Raw genomic sequence first — 21,768 nt, forward strand, 5'->3', positions numbered from 1 at the left:
AATATATAATTTTTTAATAGATTAATTATAGTTAAACTCTCTAAAAGCAGAAATTGAATTTTTAACAATAAAATGAACCAGCATTTAAAAATAATTAATTTAAATTCAACAAAATACAGATTTGCATATACAAAAATTGATTGAGTGTTTACATATTTTTTTTTTACAATTTTTAAAATTTATAAAAATACTAATATGATATATTAAAACAGAGAATATTTTTTATTTTTTGATAGAATATTTCAAAGCGGCAAAGCTGCAGTATTTTTAACTCTTTCATGGCGCCCCAAAAATTCTTGAAATGACGACCAACGAAGGGGTCCATCGTATGTTCTTAACGATACAACGTCTTTCATAAAAAAACCAACTAAAAATGAGATCGTTATACACCAGATTAATGTACGCCAGGTCATAGGCTGGTTTGCTGATGCGAATATCATTCTTGAAACTCTTCTGTAAAATATAATTGAATATAATCTATATTTTTAAGAGAATAAGAAACATTTTGTTTTGTGCAACGGTCTTGACTTGAATTTGTATCTTTTCAAGGTTTCATATCATTCTCACCAATAGTCAATTTATTATGATAAGTATTTAGGCTGTATTTAAAAAAGCTCTATCTCTAGATACATAATTAAGAAATGACCTTGTATCTTGTGAAATCTTGACATTTATTAAGATATAAGCTCATCCCGATATTACACTCATCGAGACCTTTCATTTGAGTACCCATATCATTTTTTCATATATTTTATATATTTATATATATGAATATATGAAAAATATATGAAAATGCATGTGGGTACTCAAATGAAAGCTCTTGATAAGTGTAACATCATGATGAGCTTATATCTTTAAAAATATCATCAGTAGACAAAATACATAGTCATTTCTTTATTATTGACAATTTTAAAGATATAAGCTCACCCTGACATTACACTCATCGAGACCTTTCATTTAAGTACCCATATCAATTTTTCATATATTTTATATATTTATATATATGAATATATGAAAAATATATGAAAATGCATGTGGGTACTCAAATGAAAGCTCTTGATAAGTGTAACATCATGATGAGCTTATATCTTTAAAAATATCATCAGTAGACAAAATACATAGTCATTTCTTTATTATTGACAATTTTAAAGATATAAGCTCACCCTGACATTACACTCATCGAGACCTTTCATTTAAGTACCCATATCAATTTTTCATATATTTTATATATTTATATATATGAATATATGAAAAATATATGAAAATGCATGTGGGTACTCAAATGAAAGCTCTTGATAAGTGTAACATCATGATGAGCTTATATCTTTAAAAATATCATCAGTAGACAAAATACATAGTCATTTCTTGATTATTGACAATTTTAAAGATATAAGCTCACCCTGACATTACACTCATCGAGACCTTTCATTTGAGTACCCATGTCAATTTTTCATATATTTTATATATTTATATATATGAATATATGAAAATATATGAAAAATGCATGTGGGTACTCAAATGAAAGCTCTTGATAAGTGTAACATCATGATGAGCTTATATCTTTAAAAATATCATCAGTAGACAAAATACATAGTCATTTCTTGATTATTGACAATTTTAAAGATATAAGCTCACCCTGACATTACACTCATCGAGACCTTTCATTTGAGTACCCATGTCAATTTTTCATATATTTTATATATTGATAGATATGAATATATGAAAAATATATTAAAATGCATGTGGGTACTCAAATGAAAGCACTTGATAAGTGTAACATCATGATGAGCTTATATCTTTAAAAATATCATCAGTAGACAAAATACATAGTCATTTCTTGATTATTGACAATTTTAAAGATATAAGCTCACCCTGACATTACACTCATCGAGACCTTTCATTTGAGTACCCATATCAAAATTTTTCATATATTTTATATATTTATATATATGAATATATGAAAAATACATGAAAATGCATGTGGGTCCTCAAATGAAAGCTCTTGATAAGTGTAACATCATGATGAGCTTATATCTTTAAAAACGTCAATATTTAAGAAATTACAGTGCAATTTAACAAATCTGTAGATACATAATTAAGAAATTACCTTTTATCTTGTGAAGCATTGAGATTTTCAAAGATATAAGCTCATCCCGATGTTACACTCAACGAGACCTTTCGTTTGAGTACCCACATCAATTTTTCATATATTTTATATATTTATATATAATATATGTAAATATGAAAAATATATCAAAATGCACGTGGGTACTCAAATGAAAGTTCTCGATGAGAGTATCATCGGGATGAGCTTATATCTTTAAAAACGTCAATATTTTAGAAAGTACGGTGCACGGAAAAAAGTAAACTGTAATATTCACTCGGATTCTGGTTAATTTTTATAGTTTCAAACAGTCAAGCGGACATCGGGGTGGCAAAAATATAAATATTACAGAACTTAATGTAGAAAGTATAAAAGCCACAATTTATAATTTAATATTCAAAATAAGTAATTAGTAATTGTTACTATAGTAAATAACGACTCTTTTATCTTAAAAAATTACAGTTTCAAACAGTAAAAATTGCCATTTCAATATATAGTCGATATTATGAGGAGAAGGGGAACTCAGATGAAAGAGAAGGGGGTCTCACTCTGGGAGAATTTAACATTTGAAACAGTAAAAATTATACTTTTAAAATATACATTTTACCAGTCCAAGCAAGTCAATAATTACAGTTTGATTTTTAGCGTTGCGTTTAAAATTTACCATTTTACTTTGTAAATATTGACGTTGCTTGTATTAGAAATTTACTAACTTTATTTTATACTTTTTACATATCATAAGATCATTTTTTAGGTACGAAATGATAAATATCAAAATCTGAATTCTTAATTATTATACTTTAATATTTTAGACATTTACATAACGAATATTACTGTTTGAAATAGTATTTTCTTCCATGTAAAGAGTAAATTGTAACGTTTAAATGGTAAATATTATAAATTAAATAGTAAAATCACGATTTTACTGTTTGAAATAGTAATTTTTAGCAGTTGATCATTACTTATTATAAATCGATTGTTATTTGTTACAGTTTACTTTTTTCCGTGTGCAATTACCAAATCTGTAGACACATAATTAAGAAATTACCTTTTGTCTTGTGAAATATTGAGATTTTCAAAGATATAAGCTCATCCCGACATTACACTCATCGAGACCTTTTATTTGAGTACCCACATCAATTCTTCATATATTTTATATATTTATATATATATGTATATATGACAAATATATCAAAAATGCAAGTGGGTACTCAAATGAAAACTCTTGATGAGTCTAACATCGGAATGAGCTTATATCGTTAAAAACGTCAATATTTAAGAAAGTACAGTGCAATTTAACAAAATTCATTATTTAATAAAACAAAATTTTAATTTTGTATAGTTCACAAGTCACGGCAGTCACATAGTGACTGTAAGGTTGCTTGTATAATATAATCTGATAAATAAAAGTAACAATGCAGTATAAATTTAATAGAATAACAAACCTAGAACTTTGAAGAATTTCTTGGCTTGTTGATGTAGTAGCCACTTCTTCTTGATTTAAAGGACATGATTCCGTGGTTGAAGAAATCGGTAAATTACCCTCATTATTATTATTGTTGTTGTTGTTGTTATTATTATTCATTAAAACTGGTAAAACATTATTGTTTTCTTCTCTAGAAGCACGACGAGATTCAGCATGTTCGAATATCTCATGAAGTTCACCAACAGAATTAGAACTCTCAGTGCGAATTAACTTTTCTACTTGCCAACTCTGAGCTTCAACACTCAGTGAAGGTCTCCTTACTGTCACACGGCCTGTCACTGAATTACGTTGCTTAATTCCATCCTTTGTTACATCTTGGCCTATTCCAATAGGTCGAAAGATCGTGGCTATGCTCGCTCGTCTTCTAGCTATCTATAACGTTCATCAACAATTGAGTTAATATTTAAAAAATAAAAACATCACCCGTATTACTAATTTAATTAAAAAAGCAATGCATCAATAGTAAATGTTAAATAAAATTAATTAATAGAATGTTAGGTAATTATTTACAAGTGGGGTCAAACCTATTTTTGGCCATAACTTGGTGAAAAATTAACATTCTCAAATTTTTTTTTATTCTGTACGGAAAGAACAAGATGACACTGTATATCATCCCAGATTACACATGATGATAAATTTAGCAGAAATTTAATAATTTTTTTTAACCAATTAATTATGGCAAAAAAAATTATTAAAACAATTGACATGTAGAAATTTTAAAAAATTAAAAATGCAATTTTTTTTTTAATAATTTTTCGGAGCAAATTTTTTTGTTAAAAAAAATTAAAAAATTCTCTCGTGAATGCTAACTTTAATGTCATAGATTATACTCAGTGATACCTGTGATGAAAAAAAATTTTAGATAGTAGTTAGAAAAATCTAGATTATACTGCGTAATATCTGGATTATACTCATTGTAATCTGGATTATACTAGCTAGTATCTGAAATTGTTGGTTATTCAGTATAATCTGGGATTATATTCAGTGTCATCTTGTTCTTTTCCTGTGCTTGTTTTAACGGCGCGTTTAATAAAAAAATGTCGTGAAAAAAAATCAAGATTTCAAGAGATTTTTTGCCTCTAAAAATTGGAAAAAATTTTGGCTCTAATATTTTTAGATAAAATTTCTATTTTATCTTTTTTTTGATATTTTTGATATGTTTTTTTTTAAAAAGTACATAAAAAAACGAAAAATTAAAAAAAACAAACGTTGAATATCACAATTTTCAAAAAAAATTTGGTAAAATTGTAATAATTAACTTTTTTTTTTTAATTGTTCATTTTTTATATATTAAAAAAAAATATATCAATAAAATCAAATAGAAATTTCGTTCAAAAAAATGAAAATCAAAATGGTTGACCCCACTTGTAAATATTTACCGAATGTTAAAAGGCAAAAGCGGTTATGAGCTATAGAGAAAAATATTTTATTGATCTATGATCGCACCATTGTACGATTAGAAGTTGGTAATCCACGGTAACGAATTACAGTCAATTCCTCACCGTTTTCCCCATTGCTCTCGTCAACAATAATATTATTTTCTGCTAGGATTCGCCTATAAGAATAATAGACATTGAAAAATCGTTTCTTTTGACAATAAAATAAATAAATTATAAGCTAATAAAGGAGAAAAAGCAACAGGAATTTGCAAGAGTTTATAAATTTAGACTCTCACTTAGATTCTGTTAAATCACGGTCAAGTTTTTCACATCGACTACGCAGCAGCCTCAAATACCTATCCGCAAGATGAATAGCCCGAGAAATTCTGTATTCCTGTTGAATAGCTCCAAGTGTTTCAGCAGCACAAGACACTTTCCGTGCACACTGTGCTATTATTTCTATTTGATTCCTTGCACGTTCTATCCTATCAATTGTCTCACTGTCAAAGCACAATGGCGCGAGTTCCTGATGAGTTTAATACGTTGTCCATTTTTTTTTTGCCTTTTATATATTTTATACAAGTACATATATCTTTGCAATGTTAATTTTTAGTTTATATTTTTTTTTAATTATTAAATTATGGTTTATACTTGCCTCAATACTTTGTTGCATCCTTGTTACTTCATTAGTAAAATTCCTTTCCGTTTGATCACGTCGACGTTGAGATAATGTTTTTCTACGTGAAAGTGTCAATCTATCAGTACAGAGTCCCAGGGAAAATGCTACGTATTTTCGCTAAAATTTTTAAACATTTAAAAAATAAATTTATAATTAATTATTGATTTATAATAAAAATGCGTGGTAAATATTTACAAGTGGAGTCAACGATTTTAATTTTAATTTTTTTTAACGAAATTTCTATTTGATTTTATTGATTTTTTTTTTGGAAAGAACATAAAAAAATGATCAACAAAAAAAAAATTTTTTTTTATGTACTTTTCAAAAAAAAAATATATCAAAAACATCAAAAAAAGATAAAATAGAAATTTTATCCAAAAACATGAGCCAAAATTTTTTCCAACTTTTTAAGGCAAAAAAGCTATCGAAATCTTTAGTTTTTTTTTTTCACGGCATTTTTTATCATAAATGCGCCGTAATAACAAGCAAAATAAAAAAAATTTTTAAATGTTAATTTTTCACCTACTTATGGCCCAAAATACGTTTGACCCCACTTGTAAATAATTACCAAATGTGTTATTTTATTAAATTACCTCTAATTCGCCTTCAACTAAATCTTTTTCTCTATAAAAAAAAATAGTATAAATATACTCTGATAAATTATACACAAATAAACTAGTGATTAAGTAAAATCATGAAATTATATTCTTACTCTAAGTCATCCGTATCGGATAAATGAGCAATTCCTGATTCTTGTAAACGAAAATCCGTGAGACTCGGAAAAACAGTTAGTTTAAATTCCTGATAGTTGACATTTAATTTAGGCTTTTCAACATCGCAAATATAGAGATTACTTTCGTGACCACATCCAAGGTTTTCACTCTCTGACCTCGATCTTTTCATAACTGGCAGTATCTGAAATAAATAGAAATAAAATACATAATCAACGATCATTAAACATATTTATTTATAACATTTTATAATTATTTTTAGATTGCATAAAAACAAAGTGAAATTTTAATCTTGACATATGTGATCTTGATTTTTTTAAATACAAACATAAATTTTTTTTTTCTTTATATCGTTTAATTAATTACAATTTAAATTGCAATCACACTTTAATGAACGTGCAAAATAAACTTAAATGATTTCAAGTACAAATTAATCAACGTCAATTAATCACATAACTTTAATAAAAAGTAATAAAATATAATAAAAATGATGATATAATAATGAAAACATAAAAATTAAATATTTACCTCGCGCTTAGCAGTTGGCTTATAAGTAAATGTTTTGTCATTAATTTTTTTCGCTCCATTTGATAAATTAATTTTGACTGGATTTGAAAGTACTTGAAAGGATTCATCCACGTGCGACGATTGATTCGCATCCAATGAGTCACGTGTATATTGAGCATTTTTAATATTAGTCGCTGAATTATTATCATTATCTTTATTATCACAAGTAATAGCCGAATCACTGTCTGATGAATCCGAGCTATCCTCACCACTCGACATTGCAAGCGTGACTGCAGCTGATTCGCTAGCGGCCTTTTCAGTTACTGCATAAATTTCGCACTTATTACGATTATTATAAAACTGCTTCTGTGATCCAGAATTACTACCCGATTCAATCGTCCACGTGACGTTCTTCAATTCTTTCCGCACTGATGTATTCTCTGTTATGATAAATATTCATTAAATAAATTAATTTTCAATATTTTATATCCATTACATTTTTTAAAAATTTTTGGTAATTATTTACCAATGTCAAACCTATTTTTGGACATATTTAGGTGAAAAATTAATATTTCAAAATTTTTTTGATTCTGCTTGTTTTTACGGCGCGTAAATAAAAAAAAATAAAGATTTCGATATCTTTTTTCCCTTCAAAAGTTGGAAAATTTTGGCTCTCATGTTTTTGGATAAAATTTCTATTTTATCTTTTTTTGATATTTTTGATATAAAGTAAAAGACCCAGTTATTGACACTGGCCTAGTTGTTTGACACTTGTAATTTTATTCTAATTAAAAAAATAATTGTTCTCAAAAAAACATTTATCTTGAAATTTATAATTAAAAAATTATATTTATTAATTTTGTAGAGTTGATTTGTTTTTTTTTAATTGAAATAAAATTGCAAGTGTTAATAACTAGTCCAGTGTCAATAACTGGGTCTTTTACCTTATTTGTTTTTGAAAAGTACGTGAAAAAACGAACAATTAAAAAAAAAAAAAAGTTGAATATCACAATTTTCTAAAAAATTTATAAATTTTTTTTTTAAATTTGTTAAAATTGTGATAATCAACTTTTTTTTTTTAATTGTTAATTTTTTTATATATCTTTCAAAAAAAATATATCAATAAAATCAAATAGAAATTTCGTTGAAAAAATGAAAATTAAAAAGGTTGATCCCTTTTATAGTTATAGTAATTTTTTTCCGCCTTTATAAATTTATACACTTTTAAAAATTTTCAATAAAAAAAATTCAGATCTAATCAGGTTGGATAAAAATTTTGGCTCTTATGTTCTTGAATAAAATTTCTATTTCATTTTTTTTTTATATTTTTGATATATTTTTTTTTTTTTAAATAATCAACTTTTTTTTCTTTTAATTGTTCATTTTTTTATGTATTTAAAAAAAAATGATATATTTTTTTTGAAAAATAAAATCAATAAAATCAAATAGAAATTTTCTTCAAAAAAATGAAAATTAAAATCGACCCTACTCGTAAATAATTACCAATTTTTTTTTTTAATGCAAGTAATATTACCTTTATCTGAACTACTGTACTGATCATCATTAGAAATCGGCGTTGAACTCTCTATTAATTTTTTATCGATGCCAAGTAGATTAAATTGACTTGAATCATCATCAGTCGTCGCCAAATTTTCACTAGGCACCAAAGATTGCTTCGAAATTTTCGTAGGTGAAAAATTAAATTTTGCTGGCGCAATATTAAATTTAACTTGATTATTTGCTACTGAAGTGGATTCACCATCATCATTAATTGAATTTTCTTCTAACGAAGCTTGTAGTTGAGATAAATTACCCGATGAATCGCTACTAGATTCTTGAGCTGTGCGATAGGTATTAAGTTCTGGAATAGGATCAGGAACAGGAGTACTACTTGTAAAATTCTCATTAGACGATTGTGATTCTAATATTTTATCCAGATCACTTGTTCGCGCAAATACGGAAATTTTTCTTCTTGGTGCGTTTTTCTCACTCATTATTGGCGTGTTACAGATAATCGGACTCCATTCAGTATTTTTATTTGACAACAAGTGTTGTTTTGTTGTTAAAATCTGCGATGGTTTTTTCACAATACGCGTCTCATTTATAAGCAGTTTGTTGTTGTAAGTATTCTTCTTTTTATTGTTATCACAATTGACTGCGGAATATGGATTTATTTTTGTCTCAACACTATTAGAAGATAACGATGACAACAGATTCTCTTTAATGTTTAAATGCGATGAATTATTCCTAAAAAAAATTAAATTAAATTTTATAATGTAATTTATAGAGTCACTTTCTAAAATTTTTTTGTCTAAACTTCCTAACTCGCGGTCATCACAAGTAATTCTGATATAAATCTGCTTGACATTAAAATGATAATGACGACAATCATCAGAAATATAGATAGATACAGTTCTGTCGTTATATAGAAGGTAATAAAACCATTGATCGAGTTGTCGTCGCTTGTAATGACAAGGAGACCTTGGTTTTTAATTGTATAAACAATCAGTGTCGAGGAATGTGAGCTCCATTAGTAACTCTGGCATTGCGATTTCCAGGTTTAGCGCTTCATAAGTCTATTTAGACAACTGCAGCGTTCACTTTTTAATAATTATAATGTAAGAATTGATGATACATTGGTTTTATATCGAGCATTATTTGTATTTTAAATATTAATCTGTATTAATAAGAAAGTAAGAACAATTTTGTTTCGAGGATAGTAATATGATAAAATCGGTTGTTTTTTAGTGAAATTTAGTGTCATTGCAAAGGTCTTTAATTTGTGCTTTTTCAAGGTTTTATTTCATTCTCATCGATACAGTTTATTATGATAAGTATATAGGCTGCATTCAAAAATGCTCTATCTCTAGATACGTAATTAAGAAATTACCTTGTATCCTGTGAACTATTGACATTCTTAAAGATATAAGCTCATCCTGATGTTACACTCATCGAGACCTTTAGTTTGAGTACCCACATCAATATTTCATAAATTTTATATATTTATATATATGAGAAATATAATATATATAAAATATATGAAAATAATCGTAAAAATTAATCGTAAAATATATAAAAATAATCGTCAATCTTAAATATTGAAGTTTTTAAAGATATAAGCTCATCCTGATGTTACACTCATCAAGAGCTTTCATTTGAGTACCCACATCAATATTTCATATATTTTATATATTTATATATATGAGAAATATAATATATATAAAATATATGAAAATAATCGTGTGCGTACTCAAATGAAAGGGATGAGCTTATATCTTTAAAAATTTAAATACTTAAGAAATGACCTTGTATCTCGTGAACTATTGAAATTTTTGAAGATATAAGCTCATCCTGATGTTACACTCATCGAGACCTTTCATTTGAGTACCCACATCAACTTTTCATATATTTCATATACTTATATATATATTATATATATGTATATATGAAAAATATATCAAAAATGCATGTGGGTACTCAAATGAAAGCTCTTGATGAGTGTAACATCAGGATGAGCTTATATCTCTAAAAACTTCAATATTTAAGAAAGTACAGTGCAATTTAACAAACGTCATTATTTAATAAACCAAAATTTTAATTATTTATATTTCACAAGTCACGGCAGTCACATAGTGACTGCAAAGTTTCTACTAACAATTAATAATCTGATGATCTTACTTTGAATAATTAATAACTCCAAATGCCTGTATTTAGATTGCATTCGAAAATGTTCTATCTCTAGATACATAATTAAGAAATGACCTTGTATCTTGTAAAATATTTACATTTTTAAAAATATAAGCTCATCCCGACATTATACTTATTGAAACCTTTTATTTGAGTACCCACATTAATTTTTCATATATTTGTATATATTATATATATAAATATATGAAAAATATATCAAAAATGCATGTGGGTACTCAAATGAAAGCTCTTGATGAGAATAACATCGGGATGAGCTTATATCTTTAAAAACTTCAATATTTAAGAAACTACAGTGCAATTTAACAAACGTCATTTTTTAATAAAGCAAAATTTTAATTATTTATATTTCACAAGTCACGGCAGTCACATAGTGACTGCAAGGTTGCTAGTTATTCATATTCATACTTTAGTAAAAAAACTGTAGTTATTCTTTAGTATTATCAAAAAAACTAAAAAATAAATTTTGTAATTTAATTTAATTTACAAGAAAAAAATTCAAGATACTTTATTGTCGAGTAAGGTAATTGGAGAATTGTTCAATATACAAAGTTATGAAACTGTGAGCACTAATTAGGATAAATCACCTAGTAATCACGTTAACAAAGTAGTAGTTGATGAAGAAATAAAATTACAGCTTTTAGTACACTCATAATGATACGATTAATTTTTTCAGACAGTTTGTAATATTTTTTTCTTTTATATGTACACATAAATATATACTTTTTTTTTTATTAAAAAATATTTGTTGTTAACAAATCGGATAGACACGCGGTCCGATAGCTAACGATCACGGTTTACCGAGAACATTGAGTACGGTATGATAATATTTTCTAAAAGAAGATATTGCCAGAGAAGGAGAACGATAGAGATGTATATATAAAAGTGGAAAGAGGGGATTCAGGCATACGCATGCTAATTTGAAGAGCGAGGGAGTTTAAACTTGAAACTATTATCGTCTATTGACAATTGAATCAAATTGAATGTCTATTAGTTTTAAATACTAAAAAATCATTCCAACTTGATCAGAACTTTAGTGCTCTGGTTTATATTGAACTCGATTTAATCCGATTTGAGGAAGTTTATGTATCAAATAGACTAATAGGGGTCACGAGCGAGGATAACCAGTTTAACTCGCTCTACTCTTGTAATAAATCATTCGATTTACCCAATGTGAGAGTTACAATTTTATTGCATTATATTGTCGAATATGTCTTGAAAAATATTAAATAAATTAAATATATACTAGCAACCTTGCAGTCACTATGTGACTGCCATGACTTGTGAACTATAAATGAATAAAATTTTGCTTTATTAAATAATGAAGTTTGTTAAATTGGATTGTACTTTCTTAAATATTGACGTTTTTAAAGATATAAGCTCATCCTGATGATACGCTTATCGAGAGCTTTCATTTGAGTACCCACTTGCATTTTTGATATATTTTTGATATATACATATATCGACGTTCTAATTAGCAAATTGTCTAACTCCATTTTAGAGAATCTTCTATTTGTACGAAAAAAACAATTAGTTGAAAATTTATTATCACTTTAAAAAACCATTTAATATCATTAATATCTAATAGAGATATAATATTTAGGTTTGAATCATTCAAATAATTTATAATTGGATTATTGCTACATCAAAATGTTAAAAAAATTATCCTCTAAAAAATAAGGAGTTAGACAAATTGCTAATTAGACCGTCGATATATAATATATAAAAATATATAAAATATATTGAAAATTGATGTGGGTACTCAAATGAAAGGTCTCGACGAGAGTAACTCCAGGATGAGCTTATATCGTTAAAAATATCATTAGTGGACAAAATACAACGTCATTGCTTTGTTATTCACATTTTTTAAAAAATAAGCTCATCCCGATGTTACACTTATCGAGAGCTTTCATTTGAGTACCCACTTCCATTTTTGATATATTTTCCATGTATTTATATATAATATATATAAATATATGAAAAATTGATGTGGGTACTCAAATGAAAGGTCTTGATCAGAGTAACTCCAGGATGAGCTTATATCGTTAAAAATATCATTAGTGGACAAAATATAACGTCATTGCTTTATTATTCACATTTTTTAAGATATAAGCTCATCCTGATGTCACGCTTATCAAGAGCTTTCATTTGATTACCCACGTGCATTTTTGATATATTTTTCATATATACATATATATAATATATATATAAATATATGATATGTATGAAAAATTGATGTGGGTACTCAAATGAAAGCTCTTAATGAGTGTAACATCGGGATGAGCTTATTCTTTTAAAAATGTTAATAGTTCACAAGATACAAGGTCGTTTCTTAATTATCTATCTAAAAATAGAGCATTTTAGAATGCAGCCTAAATACTTATAATAAATTGACTATAGGTGAGAATGAAATGAAACCTTGAAAAGGTACAAATTTAAATCGAGACCTTTGCAATGACACTAATTTAACAAAAAAAACCGATTTTATCATATGATTATCCTAGACACAAAATTTTTCTTATTCTCTTAGTAATATAGACAATTGTAGCTCGGGATGAATGAAATATCTAGTAAATACTTAGCAAATTATAAAATGCAACGCGAATCGAAAAAACAATTATTGTTATGATAATTAATGATGATAAATACGAGTGGAATTTAGAAAAGTTGCTTTCAATTTTTTAGTCATTATTGTTTTTTATAAGTCCTTTAAATATAGTTTCAAAGAGACTGTGGGAGGCCATGGAATGTTAAAATAAAATTAAGAAAAGAAAAAAATTGAATATAAAAACTCGTGCAATCAGGTCAACCAACATAATTCTTAAGTTAACCCGAGATTTCGAAGGCCACCATGGTTATTTTTACGTCGCATAATTTATGTGCGTTAGTTTTACAAATGAAAATGATCACCGCAACCTGCGACGTTTCTATTTTTATGATAATATTCTTTGATCTTTGTTGTATCTTGGAAAATTTAAGTGGAAAATTTATGTTTTCCTCAAAGCAATATCTGCTTGTTTCCATTACAAAATATTCAAGCTGTGCTAACAGTACTTAAAGCCTTTAAAAATTTTTCCAAGACTAAATTTAATTATTAATTAATTACTTACGGCTTTATTAAATTTTTGTAAGTTAAAATTTTAAGATCTTGTAAATTTTTATCCACCCAAGGGTCTTCAGAAACTTGACAACTTACATCATGAGTGAATCGTTTTTGGAATGCATCTGTTACCTAAAAATTTATTTATTGTCACAGGTCAAAAATATTTCCATCACAAATAATTCTATCTCTGGCGTTGATCATGATGATGATAGTTTAGTTTAGTTGTAAATATTCACAAAACTAAAAATTTTAATACTTACAACTTCTGATAATTGTGAAATTTTATCTAGCAAAATTAAAATATATTTTGCTTCCAAGTTAGATTTTCGATTATTATTTATATTTTTTTTTTCGGTTATATATTTTATTAAATACTCGACTTGGTCTACCGCATTGCGAGCTTTTTCATCTTGCCAATCTAATTCCTCTTCAAGTTCTCGGATTTTTGAATTTTCATAAGAAACATCCGGCAAAAATCCCTGTAAAAATTTATAATAAATTTTTAGTGAATTTTAATCAATTAATACGTACACCCTCCTCTTTAATAACTTACTGAAGCTTTTAGTTCGTCGTACAGTGAATCTGAATCTGGATTATTAAATTTAACATCTGGCGAATGGTCAAAAGAAATATCTAAATTAATTGCCGATGGTATTGAATGCAGCTAAAATATTAAACGATTCCATTATTTATACAAAATTTAAAAATAAATTCACATAGAAAGAAAAATTTCTTGACTGGAGAACAAAATTCTTGGCTCAAGAAAATTTTCGGGTGCCTGAAGGAAAACCGAAGTTGGTAGAAGTAATCTTTTCTTAAGGGGTTACATTTACTTAATATATTTATTATAAAAATTAAACCTCATTAAATTCATAACTTATTTTGATAAAAATGTGAATTAATAAAAAAAATATATTGAAGCTAATATTGTTAATTGGAATGAATAAATACTTTTTTCTTTAACATTGAATTTATAATTTTACAATTCCATGAAAGTTAAGTTAGCTGACATCTAAAAATTTAAATAATTTTTTTTATTGAAAAAAATTATTACAAACAATTAAAAAAAAATTTGACATGAAGAAAATTGGAAAAATTGTAAGTGCAATTTAAAAAAAAAATTTTTTTGTTATAATTTAAGGGGTTACATGGGTTTTACGGTTTCAAAAAATCGATTTTTTTATCTTATTAAATTCTACAACATCTCTAGAATATTGTCCTAAAGTTTCAAATCAATTCGAATAATAATTTCGAAGATACAGTTTTTAAAAGTTGCAAGCTCAAGGCGCTGTTGTATTGTCACTCAAAACTTTAAACGCGTTTTTCTCAAAACTATGTTTTCAAAGACGGTGGTCAAGATTTCTCGAGAACTACTCAACCGATCTTGATGAAATTTTAGACAGGTCTTCGAGATATAATTTACAAGGTCTTGAACGAAGGATTTTTTTTTAATTACAACTATTTAAAAAAAAAAATGCCGCGAAATTTTAGCCAAATTTTTAATTTTTTTGTAAAAACCTCTGCCAAAAATCCAATTTTCACTTTTTTTCTTCGTTCAAGACCTAGTTTGAAGTCTTAACTAAAGCATATATTTTTATTTTTTTCATTTCAAATAATCCTGCTAGGAGTTCTGCTGTCCACGCGGACGCATCTTTTTTCCGAGGGCTCGCCGAAAATGATGTCTCATTAGCAGAGTTTTTAATATTTTTATTTTAATTTCAGTAATCCCTTATTAAACATGTATCTTTAAGAGAGTAAAAAGTTTGAATAAAATATTTCATTTTTTCTATTAAAAAAAAATTGTTGAAAATAGGCTATTTTTTCCCGGAGGAAGCCCATGTAACCCCTTACTTCAAATTATCATAAATACTTGATACAATAAATTTCTATACTTGATCAAGATTTTTAGATACTTTAGGGAAGCAGCGCGATCTACTTCAGCTGAGAAAAAAATTTTCTAAGCTTGAGAAAATTTTTCTCTTGAATATTTGATACCTATTTTATATTATTTTAGCTTGCAATTATACATATTGAATGAAAAAAAATGATGCAACATTATTTGATCTTCCCATTTGACATATTAATCAATAAAAATATTAATGAAAATTTATTTTTATCTTTATATTTAATTTTTTGGAGCAAGAGAGAAATTTTCTCAAGACAAGAAAATTAACTTCTATCAAGAACTAAATTTTTTGGAGCAAGAGGCTGAATTTTCTCAAAACAACAAAATTTTCTTGACTTAGATAAAATTTCTTGGATCAAGATACGTATTTCTTAAAGCAAGATAATTAATTTTGTTGGAATAAGTGAAATTTGTTGTGTCAAAAAAAATTTTTTTTTCATTAAAGAAAATAATTAGGAAGAAAAATATTGTCTTGGCTCAAGTGAATCTTTTTTTCTGTGCATGAAAATTAATTACCTGCTCGCTACTCGGTTTACCATCATTAGATTTTAACTCTAACTTGAAATTTTTCCTCTTCAAGTCTTCATTTTGTTCTTTTAACTCACTGAATATTTTTTCATAATAATCTTCTAAATTTTTTAGAGTTTGTTTCAATTGATTCAATTCTTTTTGGAGAACATTACAAAAATCTTCTTTTTCTTCTAACGAACGACGATACACATTTAATTGTTTCGAAAATTTTTCCTTATCATTTACAGCTTTATCATACTTATTTCTATGAGTCTCAGTATTTTGTTTATCAGTTTCAATCTTTTTAATCAGAGTCTTCCGTTCCCTTTCCCATTTTTCTTGCGCAACTTGAAAATGTTTTTGGTCTTTTTTCATATTATCAATTATCTCATTTTTTTCGTCATTTTCTCGTTCTAATAATCTATATTCTTCATTACGACGGTCATACTTTTGACGAAATGAATAAAATAATTGTTTATAATTATTTGCTGAATCTTCAGATTTCATTAATTCTTCACGCAACCATGCATTGTCTTTTTCAAACTGATAAATCCGTTTACGTAGAAGCTCAGTTTCAGTATTTTCTACATCTGCTTCGTATTTCAATTTAACTGAATTATCGAGTTTATTACACCTAATCAAATTATTAGAATCTATTTTAATACTTATAAGATAAAAGACCCAGTTATTGACACTTTATTTTATTTAAAAAAAAAAAAAAAAAAAAAAAAAAATTAACTCTAATACATTAATAAATACTAGTAACCTTGCAGTCACTATGTGACTGCCGGGATTTGTGAACTATAAATAAATAAAATTTTTTTTTATTGAATAAAGACTTTTGTTAAATTGCACTGTACTTTTTTAACTATTGACATTTTTAAAGATATAAGCTCATCCCGATGTTACACTCATCAAGAGCTTTCATTTGAGTACCCACATGCATTTTGATATATTTTTCATATATACATACTTATATATAATATATATAAATATATAAAATATATGAAAAATTGATGTGGGTACTCAAATGAAAGGTCTCGATGAGTGTAATATCGGAATGAGCTTGTATCTTTAAAAATATCATCAGTAAACAAAATACAACGTCATTTCTTAATTATTGACATTTTTAAAGATATAAGCTCATCCCAATGTTACACTCATCAAGAGCTTTCATTTGAGTACCCACATGCATTTTTATATAATTTTCATATATTCATATATATAAATATATAAAATATATGAAAAATTGATGTGGGTACTCAAGTGAAAGGTCTTGATGAGTGTATCATCGGAATGAGCTTATATCTTTAAAAATAAAAATAGTTTACAAGATAAAAGGTCATTTCTTAATTATTGACATTTTTAAAGATATAAGCTTATTCCGATGTTACACTCATCAAGAGCTTTCATTTGAGTACCCACATGCATTTTTATATATTTTTCATATATACATATATATAATATATATAAATATATAACATATATGAAAAATTGATGTGGGTACTCAAATGAAAGGTCTCAATGAGTGTAATGTCGGGGTGAGCTCATATCTTTAAAAATATCAGTAGTTCACAAGATACAAGATCATTTCTCAATTATTTATCATCATAAATTGACTATTGATAAGCGATTGATATAAATCCTTGGAAAGGCACAACTCCAGGTCACGACTTTTCCAACAACACCAAATTTAACCGTAAAAATCCATTGTATCATATAAATACACTGGGCATAAAATTTTACTTATTCTCTTCATAATATCGACGGTCTAATTAGCAATTTGTCTAACTTATTTTTTAGAGGGTGATTTTTTAACATTGAGATGTAGCAATAATTCAATTATAAATTATTTGAATGATTGAAACCTAAATACTATATCTCAATTAGATAATAATGATATTAAATGTTTTTTTAAAGTGATAATAAATTTTGAACTAATTGTTTTTTTCGTACAAACAGAAGGTTCTCTAAAATGGAGTTAGACAATTTGATAATTAGAACATCGATATAGATATTTTTTTAAGTATAAATTTTAAGAAAATTTGTTTTTTGAAAACATTTAATTTTTTTAATTAAAATTAAATTGCAAGTGTCAAACAACTAGGCCAGTGTCAATAACTAGGTCTTTTACCTTAAATTATAATAAAAAATAAATTTGTACAAATTAAGGGTTACTTACTCTGTTGTTATTTTACTTGAATTATTTAGAATAGAACATTCAACAAGTTCTGTAGATTTCCCGCTATCGTTGAAATCTCTATGGAAGACATCTGGATCATCATCATCATTGGTAATCCCTTCATCTGGACTATCTGCAGTTTCTCCACTGGACCATTCCGATAGGTAATGATACATATTATTTTTTTTAAACAATATAATACATAAAAAAAACAAAAAAAAAGAGTTATATTAAACTACATCGCTTAAATATTCAAGAAAAACAAATGTATTGTCTCCTTTAAGTGTAACACTAAGTTGGTACAATTGTCCAAGTGTACTATTATAATAGCATGTAAAATTGACTCAAAGAGCTTATCGCGCTAAGCAGCGTTATGACTATACAAAAATAATGATCGTCTAACAATCACCTTGATGCAAACAATACTACTGATAATAACAATATGAAACACTACAGCAACTACTCATTTATAACTTAAATAGTTTTTAAAAAAATTTTCTATTGACATTGACCATGTAAAACGTAATCTATATTCACTACATACTTATTGACATTTATTTCAAAGTCATATTCATTTGGACACTTTGATTTGACGGAAGTAATCCACGTGTCTGCGGCTTGCCGAAAACTTCTCCAATTAATTCGCTCATTTGGTGCATACTCTTTCATTAGTTTCATAAATTTATCCAAGACATAATCATTTCTGTAGAATAATAATAATAATAATAATAATAAATTATAATACTAAAGTTAGCCAACGTTTTTAATTTTTTGATTTTTTTTTAATAATTAAATGAGAAAAAAAAAACATTTTTTAAAAATTGCACTTACAATTTTTAAAGTTTCTTACAAGTGAAATTTTTTTTTATTTTTTTTTGTAATCATTTTTTCAATAAAAAAAATTTCTAAAAATTTTTAAATGTCAGCTAACTTAATTTTCATTAATTAAATATAGCCGTCAGCTGTCAATTTAAAAAATTTTTTTAACAAATCAATTACAATAAAAAAATTCTTATAAAAATTTTCACTTGTAATTTTTATTAATTTTCACATGTGGAATTTTTTAATTGTTTTTTGTAATAATTTAATTTATAAAGTTATAAAAAAATTTCTAATGTCCATCAACTTATAATACTGTTAGCCGACGTTTTTAATTTTTTTTAATAATTAAATTAGAACAAAAAAAATATTTTTAAAAAATTGCACTAACAGTTTTTCAAATTTTTTACAAATGAAAATTTTTTTTAATTTTTTCAATAAAAAATTATAATACTAATGTTATCCGACGTTTTTAATTTTTTGATTTTTTTTTAATAATTAAATTAGTACAAAAAAATATTTTTCTTAAATTGCACTAACAGTTTTTCAAGATTTTTACAAATGAAAATTTTTTTTAATTTTTTCAATAAAAAAAATTATAATACTAATGTTAGCCGACGCTTGTAATTTTTTTTTAATAATTAAATTAGAACAAAAAAATATCTTTTAAAAATTGCACTTATAGTTTTTAAATTTTTTTACAAATGAAAATTTTTTTAATAAAAAAAATTGTAATACTAATGTTAGCCACCGTTTTTAATTTTTTGATTTTTTTTTAATAATTAAAACAGAACAAAAAAATATTTTTAAAAAATTGCACGTGCAATTTTTCAAGTTTTTTACAAATAAAATTTTTTTTAATTTTTTCAATAAAAAAAATTATAATACTAATGTTAGCCGACGCTTGTAATTTTTTTTTAATAATTAAACTAGAACAAAAAAAATATTTTTTAAAAATTGCATTTACTGTTTTTAAATTTTTTTACAAATGAAAATTTTTTTTTATTTTTTTGTAATACTTTTTTCAATAAAAAAATTATAATACTAAAGTTAGCCGACATTTTTTAATTGATTTTTTTAATAATTAAATTAGAACAAAAAAATATTTTTTAAAAATTGTACTTACAGTTTTAAAACTTTTTTTCATTTTTTTTGTAATCATTTTTTTAATAAAAAAAATTATAATACTAAAGTTAGCCGACGTTTTTAATTTTTTGATTTTTTTTAATAATTAAATTAGAACAAAAAAATATGTTTTAAAAATTTCTAAATTTTTTTATCATTTTTTTAATGAAAAAAAAATCTTAAAAATTTTTAAATGTCGGTTCACTAAATTTTCATAAAAAATCATTAAAATTTTCAGATGTCGGTTAGTTAAATTTTCAGTGTCATTAAATAAATCAATTTTTCATTCATAATTGATAAATATACTTACGGTAAATTTGAAGGAATTTTAAAACGAAGATATGAAATACAGGAATAAATTGAAGCATCTGAAGGTTTGTAAGGTGACGTAGAAAAGGACGATGAACTTGATGAAACAGTAGGAGAAGAAGCTAAACTGTTCATAACAACTTTACGTATATCTGGAGCAATACAATAATTAAATTAAATTAATACCAATTGATTGCTAAATTTTTTTACTTATGTAAAATAAAATGTGACAATTTATCATTGATAAATTTATAAATTTAGTATAAATACTGTTAAAATTGGAGTAAATTAAATAAATTAAATATGTTGACATTTGATAATATAAGAATAAAATGAATTATTGTTATTTTATAATGCTTACCGTCATCCGTAAATATATTGTCTGAGCTGAGTAATTTATTGTTATTCATGATGACAACAGATACCGAAAATGCCGGTTTTTACTTATCCGAGTCAAGAGGCCAACAAATTTAAATTTTATTATTTTATTATTGTTATCACTTATTTATAAATGTTATTATTTCATCTTGACTAATAAATAATTATTTATAATTATACATGTTATAAAATATTAATCATTGTCAGCACATACACTGTGAACAAAAAAAAATATATATTTTTGTTTACATCTTCAAATTCAAGGTAAGACGTCTTTAGCCTGGCCCGCGTAAATAAACGATTGTGATTATAGGTGTGATGTCGAATCTAGTATCGATAAGACGAATATTTACTATCGACTCTCGGCAACTTAACATGACGCTGAAGTTGACGGACATTAAAAATTTTTTTTATAATTTAATAGCAATAAAATTGTGAAAAAAAATTTAACTGAAAATTCCACATGTGAAAATTAAAAAAAAATGATTATTGAAAATTTTTAAAAGCATTTTTTTATCGTAATTGATTTGTTATAGAAATTTAAAAAATTGACAGTTGTCAGCTAACTTCAGTATCGTTACTTATGAAAATAAAGTTAGCCGACATCTAAAAATTTTTATAATTTTTTTATGACATTAAAGTTAGCAGTCACTTGATTATTTTTTAGTTTTTTTTTTGACACATAAATTTGTTCCGAAAAATTATTTTTAAAAAATTGCATTTTTAATTTTGTTAATTTCTACATGTCAATTTTTTTTATAATTTTTTTTTGCCATAATTTATTTATCAAAAAAATTTTTTAAGGTATCAAACATTTGCTAAATTAATTTTCATAATTTTTTTTA

The 21,768-nt window shown here is 25.5% G+C and overlaps 1 protein-coding gene across 3 annotated transcripts; it reads right to left on the reverse strand.

Annotated features, from left to right (window-relative positions):
* Positions 1–83: 83 nt before the first annotated feature.
* Positions 84–21,056, reverse strand: LOC123271456 (probable serine/threonine-protein kinase nek3). 3 transcript variants are annotated; one of them, XM_044737795.1, is made up of 17 exons: positions 20,907–21,054; positions 20,547–20,697; positions 18,837–18,995; positions 18,293–18,439; positions 16,117–16,744; positions 14,248–14,358; positions 13,955–14,173; positions 13,702–13,823; positions 8,421–9,133; positions 6,908–7,326; positions 6,361–6,563; positions 6,242–6,272; positions 5,625–5,765; positions 5,266–5,495; positions 5,037–5,145; positions 3,550–3,962; positions 84–453 (listed from the first exon to the last, which is right to left on the reverse strand). In XM_044737795.1, the coding sequence occupies exons 1-17, from the start codon at positions 20,953–20,955 to the stop codon at positions 243–245; spliced, it is 4,056 nt and encodes a 1,351-aa protein (XP_044593730.1). In that variant the 5' UTR covers positions 20,956–21,054; the 3' UTR covers positions 84–242. The 3 variants fall into 3 exon arrangements, with proteins under 3 accessions (XP_044593730.1, XP_044593729.1, XP_044593731.1); XM_044737794.1 differs by having other exon boundaries at positions 18,293–18,454; XM_044737796.1 differs by lacking the exons at positions 5,037–5,145; positions 5,266–5,495 and having other exon boundaries at positions 18,293–18,454; positions 20,907–21,056.
* Between the last annotated feature and the right edge of the window lie 712 nt (positions 21,057–21,768).

Source organism: Cotesia glomerata, linkage group LG9 (genome assembly GCF_020080835.1).
Source record: "Cotesia glomerata isolate CgM1 linkage group LG9, MPM_Cglom_v2.3, whole genome shotgun sequence".
Lineage (NCBI taxonomy): Eukaryota > Metazoa > Arthropoda > Insecta > Hymenoptera > Braconidae > Cotesia > Cotesia glomerata.